The sequence below is a fragment of the Archocentrus centrarchus genome, chromosome 1 (genome assembly GCF_007364275.1).
Source record: "Archocentrus centrarchus isolate MPI-CPG fArcCen1 chromosome 1, fArcCen1, whole genome shotgun sequence".
Taxonomy (NCBI): domain Eukaryota; kingdom Metazoa; phylum Chordata; class Actinopteri; order Cichliformes; family Cichlidae; genus Archocentrus; species Archocentrus centrarchus.
In genome coordinates, this window is record NC_044346.1 from 19,715,816 (window position 1) to 19,732,194 (window position 16,379).

At 42.5% G+C, this 16,379-nt stretch overlaps 1 protein-coding gene across 1 annotated transcript in view; it reads left to right on the forward strand.

Annotated features, from left to right (window-relative positions):
• The first annotated feature begins 210 nt into the window (after positions 1–210).
• The window catches only part of doc2g (double C2-like domains, gamma), a 40,793-nt gene continuing 24,624 nt past the window's right edge, over positions 211–16,379 (forward strand). Inside the window, exons 1-6 of the mRNA XM_030728626.1 lie at positions 211–305; positions 3,138–3,543; positions 4,025–4,104; positions 4,667–4,741; positions 7,771–7,880; positions 16,172–16,298. Of these exons, the coding sequence (XP_030584486.1) occupies positions 3,156–3,543; positions 4,025–4,104; positions 4,667–4,741; positions 7,771–7,880; positions 16,172–16,298 (780 nt within the window). The 5' untranslated portion in view covers positions 211–305; positions 3,138–3,155. The remainder of the gene's footprint in view (positions 306–3,137; positions 3,544–4,024; positions 4,105–4,666; positions 4,742–7,770; positions 7,881–16,171; positions 16,299–16,379) is intronic.

Consider the following 16,379-nt stretch of genomic DNA (forward strand, 5'->3'; position numbering starts at 1 on the left):
CCCTCCCTCCCAAGCCTGCCTTTTTGCCCAGATTTCTCCCCACTGCCGAGAAAGTGAGTGACAGTACTATATGCACAGTCTGAAAACGACTGATGTGGATTTTAAGCACATACGTCACAAGTAAAGGGGAAGGGAGAGAGGGAGGGGAGGGGAGAGCAAACGGTGAACAGAGACAAGGAGAGAGAGAGAGAGTACAGAAGGATATATTGACTCAAAGCTGGTCTGCATGCTCCACAGAGTGTGAGAGACAGAGGATGTGAGAGCAGGCAAGATGGAGTGCTGGCACAGATGAAGACTGTCCCTGGGTATGTTTTTTTGAGGGTGGCTATAATTGTGAATGTGTGTATGAGTGTCTGGAAGTGTCCGTGTGCACATGTGCGTGTCTCAGTATGTAAAAAGGGCGCGAGCGGATGAGTTTGCAAGCAACATGCTGCAAGTGAACATTTAAATGCGGGTTCCCAGGCAGTGAATTTAGGTGTTGTTACGTAAGAGCGACATGAGTGACTGAATGAGCGTAGTTATTGAGGATGGGGACAGGCAGTTTGGGGTCTTTATGTGTGTTGAGGGTCTGAAAAGATGTGTGTAAGGGAGTGGTAATGCACTGTATTGTCAGGAATGTGGGATGCTCTCAGAGATGCAAGTTCAAAACTGAGTTAAGTGTTGATTTGGATGTGCATTCAAATTTGACCTCATATACATGCATGTGATTATGTGTATGAAGGGGTTTCAGCAATATTGATGAAAACAAAGTAAAAGAAAACATTTTGTCTTTTTTTTTCCTGTTGTTGATTTTTGCATGACTTGCACAAATTACACAAACTGTGTAACTTGTGCATTTATATAGATGCGCTCGTTATGAAAGAAAAATTAATTTCCAAATGACATTTCTGCAAAGTATCATTGAAGCTCAAGCTCAATTCAAAGACCTGAAACAACCAATCAATTATTTTATGTGCAAATTGATTGAAGAATAATCTATAACAATTTTCAAAACGGACTAAGTCATTTGTCATGCAAAATTGTCATTTATCCTCCATTTTTCCACGTGTTTTTGCATCCTCTCTGTTGTTCGTGAACTATGTTTGAGTTATAGACCCTTGGTCAGCCCGGCTGTGAATAACAGTGTGGCCATAAGAATATATTTTCAGTCTATTTTTTTTTCTTGTTATTTATTCCCCCTCGGTGTCAAGAGAAACAAGTCGTTCAGGTTTTTATCCCACTACGTTTGAACATTTAGCCAGTGCAAAACTGATGTGACACAACAAATAAATATCGGCCGCTGCCATCGGCATATGTCAGGTTGAGCTCTTGGAACTTGGACATTTTTGCACTTTTAATTAAGAGTAAAGTCATCCACAATGAAAACTGCTTCACGGCTCTCATATGTAGGTTTTCAATATAAGGACACAATCGTTTGTGCCTACAAGAAGTGAATCGGAGTGAATCAAACACTAAAGAGCAAAACCCTTTTATTTGGAGGTCCTCTGCAACACGCTAAACACAAACTGCACAGACATTAAGGAGCAGGGGTCACCAGCTGAACCTAACAAGCTGTGACATGATGGATGTGTGAAACATATAGGAAGATGACGAATGGCACGCATCCTCACATGACCTGCTGTTGACAGTGACTCAGTCACGCTCGTTCATGGAGTGCATCTGCATATTTTTGGTAAAGACTAAGCCAGTTTATTTGAATGAAGTTATTTTTATCCTTGATATTTTAATCTGGGACAACAGCAGTAAACAAAAAGAAAATGGCCTCTATCTAGTATGAAGTTGTTTTCTTTTCTTTTTTTTTTCTGTGACCAATAAAATCAAACTAGCTCTTGAAATATTAAAGACACAGCAGCGCTGTGGGAGTACATGAGATAGCACATCTTCGGTATTTCTTAATTACTGCTCGGAAAATAGGAAATTAGAGCATTTGGCTTAATGATGATGAAGTCTCGAAACAGTTATTATGCTTCATTTAGGTACAAATATGCTAAGGACTGAGAAAGGCTTCAAGTAGTGTTATGTAAATATTGCTCTGGGGAGTTGAAGATGAGGGAGAGAAGAGTGAAAAGAGGGAGATACGAGATGGATTAGAGTACAGATACACAAGTGACATCACTTGTTCATACTTTACAGCATTGCATTTGAATATTCATTCAGAGCACAGACCTGGTGCTGACACAGTGTGTGAGTCATGCTTGAAGTGCCAAAGGTTCTGGCAAATTCTATTTTGGCTTTTGACAAGTCAGGATTGCGTCAGTGGATGAAAACAGGAGCATGTTTCAGATTTCTTTTCACAGGATGTTGCAGATGTGTCACAAGATCACTTGAACAAGAACACTTGTGATTGGAATTTCACTTCCCAGTTCCGTATGCAAATAAACACATGGTTGATTTTATTGTTGATTTTAACCGGTGGGAGGCAGCAACGCACTCCCCGTACACAGCACTCCAGAAAATTAAAAGCGGAAATCAAAAGAATAACGGCTGTGTCCACTCATGTAGAGGGCGTCAGTTGAGTAAGCGGTCCTTCAGTGGGGTGCAGGACACATTTCTCATGGGAAGAGTTTGTCTTCAGTGGCTTTCTGCTAGACAGACTCTGGAAGATGTGGTAAATATTTTAATAAAGGTGTGTTTAAACCCTAGGTTTTATATTTTGCTACATCTACTGGGCAGTTTTATTGCCTAAATATAACCAAATGCAGTGAAAACAATGAAAGATGTAAAAATATATAAGAAAAGAAATGAAAGCTTTTAAAGACAAACCATTTCTGGCAGAAAGCCCCAAAGGCAAACTTTTCCCCTGCACACTGCTAAAAGAACGTGGCCGTATGCACCCCGGACCACCTCAGAATGTGGAGTGAGTGATCTCAGAGATCTGAGAGATCTCACGTCTCAGTGCAGCCTAAATGCATCTCAGGGGGATTCATACCTTTGATTGGAGGTATCCACTTTTGATGAGTTCACCCAAGATGAATGTTAATGGAGGGCCAGTATGGTCTTTGAGAGTAACTGACCCCTAGCAGAGTGGAGTGTTGCAGAGTCGCAGGAGGCTGATTGTGTTTTAATGTAATTGTCTTTGTCTTTCTTACTTTTTTCATCTTTTTTCATCTTTTTTCACTTTCATTTTCATCCCACAGCCCCGTCTGACAGTCCACATGAGTGTCTCCAAGCCCCCACCGCCACCTTCAACCTCCCACCTGGCCATCCCCCCTTCCTCTGCCTCCACCCCTTCCTCATCCGCCTCCTCCCCCTCCGCGACGCCCCACTCCATTGCCCCGCCCCCGCCCTCGCCAGTCAAAATCTCTATGCAGGAGCACTTTGCCATTAATGTGTGCCCAGGGCCCATCCTCCCCATTCCACAGATCTCAGACTTCTTCCCACGTTTTCACGACTACCCCTGCACGCCACCACCTCCCAGGGAGAAGAAGATCCTGAAAGAGGAGACTTTCAATGGGGAGACGGGTGGAGGATACAAGGATGGCGAGAGAAGAGGGGAGAATGAAGGAGACAAGGAGGAGCTGATCGACTCTGATGATGAGGACAGTGAGTTTTTTGGAGAAAGTTGTGCTCAAAGTTCAAAGTCAGGTGTTTTCATTCATGTGTAAACAACTAAGCACCGCAGCATAAAAACAACACTGTTTTATGCAGTTTAGAGTGGAACATCATCTTGTTTTACTTGATTTGAGCTCCTGCTTTTTTCCCCCCTCAGAAGCACAGCATATGCTTGCAGAGTAATTGTGGAGTGAAGCATTTTGTGTTTGTGTGTTTGTCACTCCCACTTTATGTGACACAGTGGCTCTAATGATTTATTACACAGCTCCGCAATAGCGGGGCTCTGGTTTCTGTTCTTTCCCAAACAGTAATCAAACAAGACAGATCAATTCATATTAGGCACCGTCGTATTTTGAAGAGCCCATCTGCTACAAATATGACTCAGAGCTTCTGAGTGTGTGTTTGACTGAATGTGTTTGTGCTTTTTACTGACAGTAATTGCTGTGTTTTGTGTTGTTGTTGTTTTTTTTAGCCTACCTGGGAACGCTGGAGTTCAGCCTGCTCTTTGATCAAGAGAACAACTGTCTGCATTGTACCATCCACAAGGCAAAGGTACATGCAATTGTAAAATCTTCTTTATAAACAGGCTGTCTGTCTGCATGTGTGCCGTTGCATAATCCTCCTTGAAAGCCCAGTGAAAATAATTCTCCTGTAATGCTTTTACGTTTGCAGAAGACGTCAGACTGCTGTCTCTCAACCTTTGTAGAGAAACAAATTTGCCACATAGCCTCGGCAGCTTGTCAGTTCAAGACTAAATCATCTCACGGCACGACGAAATGCTGGATAATGTTGCTAGGTTGCTCTCGCAGACACATTATGGTCATCGTGCAAGGACACGAGCCTTCCATTGCATGCTGCACGCACTCCCATGATGTCAATTATGCAAATCTCACTGAACAGTTCCCTTGAGGACATCACAAAGGAGGTAGAAAACACTAGCATAGAGAGAAAACAGCCAGAAGAACTACTGAGATGCGACTACTGTCGAAGAGGTCTGTCGCACTCACTGTCTTTATCTGACCCTGCCAGTAGTGTGTGAATTGTTGGAGGGCATGATGATGTCACCTTTGACACTATAGTACTTGTGTATTTGTGTGTCTGTTTGTGTCTACAGGGACTGAAAGCCATGGACTCCAATGGGCTGGCGGATCCATACGTCAAGCTGCATCTTCTCCCCGGGGCTAGCAAGGTCACTGTCTCACCCTTACCTCAATGGCAATTATCATAACATGCTGTCATGCTGGGATGTCCCAGTTACTGATTCGCTCTCATTAAGCTCATATGTCACATGCTAACTGGTGGTAAAAGTAGCTCATTTACTGAGGAAACCAGAAAAAAACATTGCAAAAAAAAAAAACATCTTCTGTATGAAAACCTCCCTTTGTGGATTCTTGTTTATCACACATCATGAAAAGGTTGAGAGCCTGAAAACGAAAATGTAGCATGAGAGCAAACTAATTTGGTACGTGTCACCTCAATTCAATGAGCAAAGAGCGTTTCAGTTGGTTACTGCTTAATGTGGCTCGTCCGGTGCTCTGCTTTATCGAGCACAAACATGTTCTGGTCCACTGCACTTCTCTTGTCTTGTTTTCAGCTCAAGCAGCAGGGAAGATAAAGCTTGCCACAACAACAGAATGCAACCTGTTGTCGGCCATTTTGGCTCAAAGTTCACACAAAATGAGGTTACGAAAGAGCTGGGGGTGGAGACGATGAGGTGGCACGGCCCGAACAAGGCAAACGTCTGAGGTTTAAGGTGCCGACCGTAACAACGTTGGGGGGAGATTTTTGTCCTCCAGCCTCCCTCTGTCTGTCTCCTATCCCACTGTTACAATTCTCACTTCCCCACTTCCCAGCCCTATCTCTGTCTCTATCTCACTATCTGCCTGTGACCCTCTTTGACCTTGAAATACCAACAGTGTGCAGAGAAGGAGACAACTGAGAGGAGAGGAAGAGGGGGGAGGAAGGAGAGGGAGTGAAGGAAGGGAGGGATGGGGGAGAGAGGGAAAGACAGATGAGGGGAGGACAGCAGCAGGTGGTTGTCATGGAAACAGGGAGGATTGTTACACGGCTCACGTCAACAGGCAATTGTTGATGGGGGGGGGGGGGGGGGGGGGGGGGGGGGGTATAGGTGGTAATGGCGGGATGCAGGGAAGGCGTCAATGAGTAGTACCCATGAATGACTGTTTGCTAAATATCCACCAGACGGGGGGTATTTAGTCACAAGAGAAGTGGGAGTGTGCTCGTGCAGAAGTGCAGACAGAGGACACGCACACGCCGATCTGCTCCTGTCCACATAAACAGAGGCACACGTCTCCTCTGCCCTGCATGTTTGCTTGCTTCCTTTCCTTTCTCACTTCACCCACATGTTTCCTGTTTAAAGGAAACAGTTAAGCATGCCTTCTTGTGCTGTCAGATGCGCTGCAACACATGCTCATCGTGACTTTGTGTATGTGCAGACACATGCTAAGGGTTTAGCCATAACCACACAGAGAAGCTCCCACCCTCCCTCTCAATCACTGCCTTTCTCTTTCACACACACTGACTGGCACACACACAAACACACACACAGCAGTTCTTGGTACCTCTGTGATGGTCACTGTTATCTTCATCTCTCCATTACTAACCAAGATGAAAAGAAAATTCATTCTGAGCTTTGGGAAGTAGGGATTGAGGAAGAGGGAGTGTGAAATAAGTAAAACAATCCATGCAGACAGATGGAGAGAAAGGAGCAGTGGTGTGATGGACAGATGGAGTGCTACCAATAAAACATTTAAAAACAAAAAAAAGGCACTAGTATAGAGGGAAAACAGAGGATGGGGGTGATAGTGAGAGGGAACTGTTTTTTTTTTTTTTATGTTTGAAGATAGAGCAGAAACCAAACTTAATCCAGGCACAAACAAGTGATCATTATTTGGGAAGGAATCGCTCTGCTGAGTTGTGCCGGCACACACAAAGTGGTGCTGGAAGTCGTGACGCTGCTTAAGCATGGCTCCTCCTGCACATTAATGAATCAAACAAATGACACGAATCGAAAACACTTGCTCCTTTGATCGACCAAGTTCTGAAGAGCCGACTGTTGTCACTAAGCCAGATGTTTCCAGCAGGAAATGAGAATAGAGGAGGGGACAGAGATGTGAGAAGAGGAGAGAAGAGGGAATTGCAGCTCAGGCAGAACAATAGGATGAGGGGACAAAAACAGACGAAGAGAAAGGCAATGGCAGGGAGCATTCAGCCTCTAGCCCCGAGGCACTATAGCAAGAGGCTGACAGTGGCAGAGAGGAAGAGAGTTAAGGCATCTGACTTCACACATGCCTCAGACGTGAGCAGGAGTATATTAAGACAGAAATGTATTTGTAATATACATACAGTATAATTTTGCATAGCCTGCAGTGCTGAAAAAACAGCAAAAGCGCAATGCAAAAATACCTCATTAAGCAAAAGACTTGCAGTCAGAATTAAAATATGCAAAATAAATACAGTTTATTAATTTTTTGTCAAACACAACAACCCCCCCCCACACACACACACACACACACTCAAACAAAGAGTCCTTGCCAATTAGTTCTGCCTGTGGCTCAACATGGTCTTACTAACCCATCAGAGGTTTGCTGTGTATATATATATATATATATATATGTGTGTGTGTGTGTGTGTGTGTGTGTGTATACCATCCTGAATAAACCTGAAATAAAAACTTAACAAGATTAGCACACCCTGAAGACAAGTGAGGCAGCATGTAGATGCAAACTTTATTTATGGTTGCTGAAGCTATTAGGGGCTCGGGAGGATTTCCTCTTTTGGAAAGGTTTAATTTTTCATGATGATTGTGTTGCGCGGTTTAATTGGCTGCTGTGCTGTGTTGCATTTGAGACGCAGTGCTTGTTTTGGAAGTCTGGCTGGTGCTAATGCACTGTCTAATCATGTTGTGAAGGAGACAGACGAACAGGTGAGCTGAGGGTAGCCGTGCGCACTCTCACCTCTTTTTTTATAGCATAACCAGCAGATGTGCGCAATCTCCAAAGGGACAGAGAAAAATGATGTGTACCCACTCTCTTGCTTACTTTTTTTGGTACATTTTCATAACCATTTATGTCCTCTCTCCTTCCGATCTAATGACTTTGCTCTCCTGCCCTTTAAACATTCCCGGGTCTTCTTTTATTCTTTAGTTGTGTCCCTTTCCTTGACTTTCTTTTCATCTGTCTCACTTTTCCTCTGCAGGCAAACAAACTCCGCACAAAAACCCTGAAGAACACACTGAATCCAGTGTGGAATGAAACCCTGGTGTATCATGGCATCACCGCAGCAGACATGACCACCAAAACGCTCAGGTAGGCGCTCAGCTCTTGATTTCACTCTGGCTATTCCCGCAAGAGCCAAAATATATTATGTGAATGATGAAGAGCCATACGTGAAGCCCTCCAGTGACTTGCCAACAGCAAGTCTGCTTCCCAGTGAGCTTTTCCAGGTACTGTAATTCATTATTGCAGCCCGGCGACACCAGCCAAATGTTCCACTTGCTGTTACTGCAGTAGCTGCCCAGGTGTTGACTGTGCCAGGAGACTCCGCCCCCTCCCTCCAACATCGCTCTGCATGTGGAGTGATTGAGGTCAAACGTAGCCATCTTGGCCCAAAAACTCTGACGCACGCATGCCAGTCTGCATGTGTGCGCTGATTCCGAGACAGAGTTTTGTGTGTGTTTTGTTTGTGAACGTGCAATCAGTGTCAGTTTAGTCAGGGGATTCATAATAGGTTTGGATAGCATTGTTTATCCTGTGGAAATGCGACGCAGAAGCTACGCACGCATGCACGTACACAGTGGGAAGTGCACATACCCAGACACATGAATCCCATCTATACCACACACACAAAGGCTGGCAGTCAGGTGTGTTGCTTATCCTCTTGTGTCCATGTCAAGGGCAATCACTAGTGGGAAAGAACATGCATGGCTTTCCTCTGCGTGAAGTCAAAATACACACACACACACACACACACACACACACGCAAACAACAAATGTCCTTGAGCTTTTACAAGCATGTACATTTGAGACAAAATGACATTTACTCTCCCGACCCCCCAAAAAAGGAAAAAACATGCCTGACATGTTAACATCAGCTTGAGGAGAGACCCCCCCCCTCAAACTAGAGGAAACCCAAATGACCTTTGTTCAAGGACATAGCCCATAGCCACAGACCAGCAGGGGGGCTCTGGGTTGCCAAAATGAGAAAGAGGAGGAGGTGGAGTGTGACCAGTGCCAAGCAAGAGATGATGAGAGAGAGAGAGGTGGCTGCCAAGATCAACAAAAAGAGCAGGAGGAAAAGCGTGAATGATGTAGAGTGACAGATGAGGGTGCGTGGAAGAGGAAACTAGGGAGGCCAAGACAGACAAAGATGAGAGAAAAGAGGGACAGAGAGAATCCAAGGGTCAATTGAAAGTGAGACAGTAGCTGGAGTAGCTCGTAAGATGGATAAAGTGATGAATGAGGAAATTCACTTAGCTGAGAAAAAAGGGAGAGTGTTGGGGAGGAGTTTACTCAAAGGGGAGCCAAAAACGAAAGAATGAGGACAGTAATAAATATGAGACAGCGAATGCACCCAAGTGAATGAGATGCTGTCTGGAAAAAAAGCAGAATGGAGAAAAAAGAAGTGACAGACAAGGGGAGGCTTAAAATTGGCTCAAAGTCTCTCTGGATGCGTTCAGGCAGCAGCACAATACCTCAGACAACAAACAGACATTGTACTCATTACTCCGTAGAAAGGGGCAAGAAGTCAGAGAATGGGAAAGCAGATAGGGATCCCCAGAGAGATGTTTCCTCGCTGGGGTTGTGCCCTGCTTCATCTGCTCTGCTGGGGATGCTGTAATATTTGATCCCTGTGCTCCGTGCACTGCTGAGACAGAGGGACTCTGCCCAGATTCGGCCTCTCGCAGACTTGCCTGAAGGCCTGGATAGTGCAAAGAGTACTGTTAAACTGGGCCATCCTGTCAGATCCAATAGCTTCTATAGTTAAAAAATGTGTTTTTACGTAAGAGCATAGATTATGTCAAAGCAGTTTTAAACCAGCAATAACTGAGTTTTTGTACACTTTGTGCCAAACATTAAACACACACCCACTGTATTCCTTGTTTTGAGTCATATTTCTGATCACTAGATTAATACATGCACGATGCACTATTTTTTTAGCTGTTTGTGGTCTCCAGTGTCCAATTAAAACATCTGCCTCAGCAGTCAGCTTGAACTGTGTCTGCAATTTTATTGCCGAGCGGGTAACGTACAGCTGCAGCCAAAGGGGGTTGCTGTGAGAGTGGTGAGTGTGAACCACTAGAGTAAAGTTGCAGAGTGGACAGTTGAACAACAAACTGAAATTTGATACAAAGCTGTACTGTTTGGCCTGTTTGTTCTTCAATAACTAATCTTCATTATATTTAAGTCCTTGCTGACATGGTAAAGCCCGTGATTGTTGTGTAACAGTCATCGTGGAGATTTTTTTTTAAAAACAAGTGTTTTTTCTTCATTGTGCAGTTGTGTCAAAGAACTCCATAGGGACCCGATTTACGCTGCCTGGCCATAAAAGGTCAAACACTAATATTTCGTTGGACTGCCTTCATTTTTGATGACGGCATGCATCAGCTGTGTTGATGATGGGAGAGCCGGACTGCTGCATAAAGTCTTCTCCAGCGCGTCCCAAAGATTCTCAAAGTAGTTCAGGTCTGGGCTCTGTGGTGGTCGATCCATGCGTGAAAATGATGAACTGCTCTTTCCCAATTTGAGTTCAGTGAATCCTGGCATTGTCATGCTGAAATATGCCCGTGTCATCAGAGAAGAAGAAAAAAATCCATTAATAGAAAATCCTGGTCATTATGTTCATTATATTCTGTTGGTCAGCTGACCTCATTCTTTTGGGTACACCTAATATTGCTGTTCCTAGACCTCTTTCTTACCTGTTTGCTTAGTTAAATCCAGATGGTGACTTTTTTTTTTCCGGCAGTGTGTGTGACAGTGAAAGTTCTTATTTCTTACAGGACTGAATTAATGGGGGAAGGTGGGGGAAGGGGGGGGTGCTGTCCCCCCCCTCCCCATTTATCCTCACGAGGAAGTGCTGTTTCACTGTTACACTGAATGAGCAGAGGAATGGTGATTTGGAGCTGTTTGTCACAGTAACATAATCTCTCTGAAGGAGGTTTAGTTGATAGCTGCATTTTCTCTGATATTGGAGGGTTTTGATGACAGCGCTTCAAGTGATGTACCTGATGAGGCACTTTCTCCCATTCATGAATAAGCAGATCTGGAGCATGTGATTTAAAAAAAAAAAAACCCTGAATTGTGTAACTTTCAAAATTGGGTCGCATCAGCAGTCTGGCACTTGGGACAGATGAAGCAGTGACATTTAGTTACTTCATTCTGTAATTTTGTCATGCCAAATTTCTACTTAGGAAGCCAAAATCACCCAAAAAGGCTCAGACTCTAAGATGCTGGCTTTCAGCTGCTGTGGCCCCATAACATGACTTTCCACAGAGTTAATATAACTAGAAAAAAATGCAAAAAATACAACTTTGTGTTCACTCTGATCTAACGAGCTATTTTTTTAAATTACTGCATAGTAGTGCTGCTTGTGAAAAGCTAGCTTTCATTTTCAGAAATTGCGCTGTGATTTTCTTAATTTCTTTAAGGCTTTTTGAACTTTTTGATGGCTGTAGTCGTCATGTTTCTTCTGTTTGTATAGTACCATCTAACCTCAGCACTTCACACACATTTTTACTTACTTTTGCTTTTTGTTCTTAAAGGGTGATTGACAAACAGCTCGTAGGTGCATTACTGTCACCTTCTGGCAGTTGTAGCACGTTACTTGCCTTATTCTCAAGGGTCCCACAGCAGATAGCTCTACATGTTGATATGGCAGATTTTTACACTGGATGAGCTTCCTGATTCAATCAAGAAGGTATTTGTGTATCATCCCAGGATCTAGCCAGAGACTTTTTTTTTTACATTTGTTTGTTTGTTTTTTTACATTTAATGGCTGCTCTTAGTCTTTGCTTGTCCAGAAACAGCTGAAGATTTTCTGTCCTTACGCTGCCTCAAAAACAGCGATGTGTTGTGCACTTCGTGTAACAACAACCACATTGCAATAGTCACGAGAAAGTGAAATTAATGAGTAATTGTCCTGCTAACTAATTTTGATTCACTATGCGTCACACTTGCAGAAGTTACAGAAGACTGTGAGCAAAATAAGACATAATCAGTGTGATATATTCACAAATTCTCACACATATATTAATGCGGGGTCTCTACAGACCTGTAGTACTTAAGTGTGTAATACCCATGCATTAGTGGGGTTGAAAATGATTAGCTTAAAAACACCAAAGTGATAACCTCTGTGACAAATTCATTATGGTTCCCATGATTGTGTTTTGCTGTTTTGTCAGTTTTTAATCTGACACTGTGGCAGTAGGAAATTTGCCGTGAATCTCTCGCAGTCTGAATCTAGTGCAGGAATGGATAGCTCTGCCACTAAAAACTACTACATAAAGTCATAGCTGGTGGATGTGAATACATTACAAGGCCATCACAGAAAAGAAAAAAAAAAACAGTACATAGTACCAAAATATGGGCTTTGATTTAATGGAAAATTTAAGCATTTTGTCTTCTGACTGTGATAAAGTGAGAGTGAGAGTCCAATCCACTGCACTGCTCTTTGTACTAGACAACATAAAAAAACTAGTTCCTCGGTGAGTGGGTTTGGGCATTTATTTCTTTTTTCATCTTTCATTCAATAATTTGCACTAAGTGTGATTATGTAAAGCCATTATGCTCAGGCAAAATAAAAAAAAGGGAACGACTAAATTGAAGACAGTCATGAAATAGCTGGGAGACATAAAAAACCCTCAAAGTTGTATCAGCATTATTATTTTTTTTTAACATCCTTTATGCAATGCTCCAGTGTGCAGACTTTATCTCTAAGGGCCGCCAGAGGTCCATTCTGTTATTAACAATGAACTAGCTGAGTAAACTAATAACTAACGTCCTCAATCCAGACTTTACGGTTGGCCTCATACCAGCTAATCCTTTAATTGGTGCAGCAGTCTGCCGAAGGTGCTTTAGTCTTGAGTGAAAAGTCCACTGCAGTAAAATAGACCATAAAAATCTCCGACATTGCAACTTATTTATTCAGGTTATGACTTGAAAGATTGTCAGAAAGTGTAAGAAATGTGAGATAATTTCCCGGCACTGATTTTCCGCTATAGATATATCTGCTTCCTTTGAATTCTCAATGTGAGACAGACTCACTGCGGGGCCACGTGATTGTGGGATTAGGCCCAAATTTCTCCATCAGTTGCTGCAGTGTGAATCTGCCTTTGGGCAGACTTTTTAATAATTTATAAAGCAGCGAGAGTGATAATGTGATACAGTGATCCATCCCCTTATTTAAATGACACCACTCTTATGTGCATTTTTATGCAAAAAAAAAAAAAAAAATGAGGTAAGTCGAACATTAATGCATACCTTGGGGACAATCTTTCAAAAGTCCTTCTTACAGTTACAACTAAAACATCTGTCAGGCTGTGAATTATCAGCAGAGAAATTGATCATGTGGAGGTGTGATGAGAGCTGGGTATCAAGAGATGTGGTGTATTTGTGTGTGTGTTAGAGGAGCACAAACATGATTTCAGTGCCAGCTCTAGTCTGTCTCCTTTCAATTCCTTTCCCCTATCTCTCCATGCCTCTGTCACGCCTCATAATAGATTTGCACTGTCCTCGGGTGTGGGCTGATAGGGATAAATCTGTGGCTTGATTTGGTATTTGATAGAGGCCGAGATTGGCTAACAGGTGGCTTAGGTGAGAATCAGTCATGTACAAATATGATCAAGGAGTAAAAAGAAATATGTTGACCGGGTATTAGATCTCATTTCTTGATATTTTGCTTCCAAAGACCCAGACATCCTTGTAATTTTTTTCTAGGTGGTCTTGAGCAATAGATCTCCAGGCTCTCTGAAGGTCTTTCAAAGTTTTTCTTTGGACATTGGCTGCTTTTTCATTCATTTTCAGTCCAGTCCTTGCACCTGACCATTTTCAGAGGAATTATGTTTTTTTGTTAAGCCACTTAACACAGACCTATGAATCAGTCAAGTATAAAGGGTCACCTACCTCAAGGGGTGGACCAGCGATGTGTCTATACATAACAGACAACTTAGCAAAGAACCCATTTTAAATTGTATGTTACGTACTTTGTTACTATTGTTCGCATTTCTCTAGTTGGAATTACAAACAAAAGTTTGACAGGCATAAAATAGAATTTATGTACCAACAAGGTGATTACCAAAGAGCTATTAACTGAAAACATGGCAAATCTCAGCGGGGTGTGCAGTGTGTCATCAAAAAATCAGAAGAAACTGGACAAGTGGAGGAGAGGAGACGAAGTAGCAGGCCTAAAAAAAAAAAAACCTACAACAGATGAACAGTATTTGAAAGTCATGTCCTTAAGAAACAGGAAAATCCAGCAAAGATCTGACAGGACCTGAGAGATGCATCTGGCCCTTCAGTTGATCCATCTACTTCTAATGAAGCCTCATCAGAAATGGTCTCAGTGGAAGGGCAGCTGTCAAGAAGCCATTCTTAAGGAAGAAAAACAGGGAGAAAAGGCTGAGCCATGCCACATTACACAAGAGCTGGACTGAAAATCAGTAACAACAGGTCTGATGGAGTGATGAATCCAAATTTGAAAGTTTTGGTTCAAATTTTCTTCAGTATGTACGGAGGGGGTCAGGAGAGAGGTACAACATGGGTGTCTACATCTAAAACATGGTGGTGCTTATTTAATACCACTGAAATCCGGCCTTTGGTGTTGGGGATCTTGTCAGAATTGATGGAATTATGAGCACGGAAAAGTACCATCAGATTTTGATCAGCATCTGAGAAGCATCTGATTGACAACGGCTTAATTTTTCAGCATGACAATGATCCCAAACACACTGCCAGTACAATAAAAGTTTACCTGGATAGAAAAACACACAACAGAACACTGACAGTCATGGAGATCTCAACATTACTGAAGCAGAGTGGGATCATCCTGACAGAGAATGGATCAAAAGGCAGGCAACATCCAAAGAAGAGCTCTGCATGTCCTTCAAGAAGCCTGGAGAACTATTCCTGAAGAACTCACAAGAAAGCTGCCTAATAGAGTTCAGGCTGTGTTGAAGAATAAAGGTGGTCATAACATATATTGACTTTCAAGCTTGTTAGAATTGTACAAACTCTTTGTCCATATATACTATTTTTCCATGTTGCCACATGTTTCAATAAATTGCTGCACCTATTTCCCTTTTTTTTCTTTAACAAAGTATAAAGAAATGAAGGGTGGATCAAGACTTTTTTCACAGTACAGTATGTGTAAAGTAATTTTGGTGCCATTCTTCATACTTGTTTTTATCGCTTTTCGCAGGAAGCCTTAATTTCACTCTCATGAGGTGGATTTTATCAATGACTCCAAATGAAACTTGGCAGGAGAGGCTGAACAGATTCCACAAGCATCTGTTTGGTTTTATAGGAACTATAAAGCTGGAAAATTGTGGGGAAATGAATGAAAAATGAGCACTGAAGTAGCCAAACTTTGAACAGAAATGGTGTCACATTCCCCCACAACCTTTGTCTCATTACAGAGGCTCTACATGTATGACAGAGCAAAGGGACATAAATCATCTGACAGCCATGGTCATGAGTCAGAGCTGTTCTGAAGCCTCTGCTAGAGATACTCATCCGTTATGACTAAAAGACTGGAACCAGCATGTCAAAAGTCCAAAATGTCAGAGGGACAGGAAGAGAACAGGACGAGGGAGAAGGTGTGTGTGAAGAGAGTGTGTGTGTGTGGGAGAGAGAAACAGAGAGGTTTAGAGTGAGACAGTGAAGGAAGAAATCAAGCAGCTACAGTCCCTCTGGGAATATCTGAGCAGAGAGAGAGTATTGTAGCAGGCGATGGGCTGTGAAGACTCAACTGTAGCTGATGAAAAACTCACTTTCTATCAAACATAACCATCAGTTTGAATAAGTGCTCTGGGTGGAAGAAATCATTTTACAGAACCAGTATTGCTGCAATAGAGACAAAGTTATTGATTTAGTTGTCTCCTTTTAAATTCAAAGTGCAGCTTAAGAGAAATAAACAATAGAAAAGAGACAGTTGTATATTGATTCAGATTGGATGCAGCAACAAAGCCATAATATCTGCAGTGAAACACTGTATGTGTAAGAGATTAAAGATTTTACTGCTGTTATCAATAAATAAGTCCAGGATACGCTGTAGATGCCATTGATTCAATGTAGCAGCATATTTCTCCTTTTAGCTCTGGAAAATGCTCTTAGCCTCTTATACGTTTTAACGTTGTGTCTGATGGACACAAGACAATCAGAAGGAAGTGACGAAAAAAAAAGATAGAAGATTAGGTTGCTCACAGCGGACCAATCTCGTGTTGCAGATGGAGGAGCAGATTGACTGTTGAGATGCCCTTTGGATATATTTGGCATATGATTTGCTTGCTTCACAATTTTTAGGCAGAGCAGAGCAGCAGGGGTGAGTGAAAACTTTTTACTAATTCACCTGCAATCTCTTCTCTATTGTTCATTCTTTTATGAAGGCTGTGTGTCTGTGACATGGACAGACTGGGACGAAATGAATTCATCGGGGAGGTACGAGTGGCTCTGAAGAAACTGAAAGAGGGTGAGAACAAACGCTACAATATGGGCCTGGAGAGAATTGCGCAGGTACGTGTGCATTACTCATATCAAATGGAATTCTGCGGTCAAATATCAGGATGTGTCCTATTTTATTTATGCATGTTCATG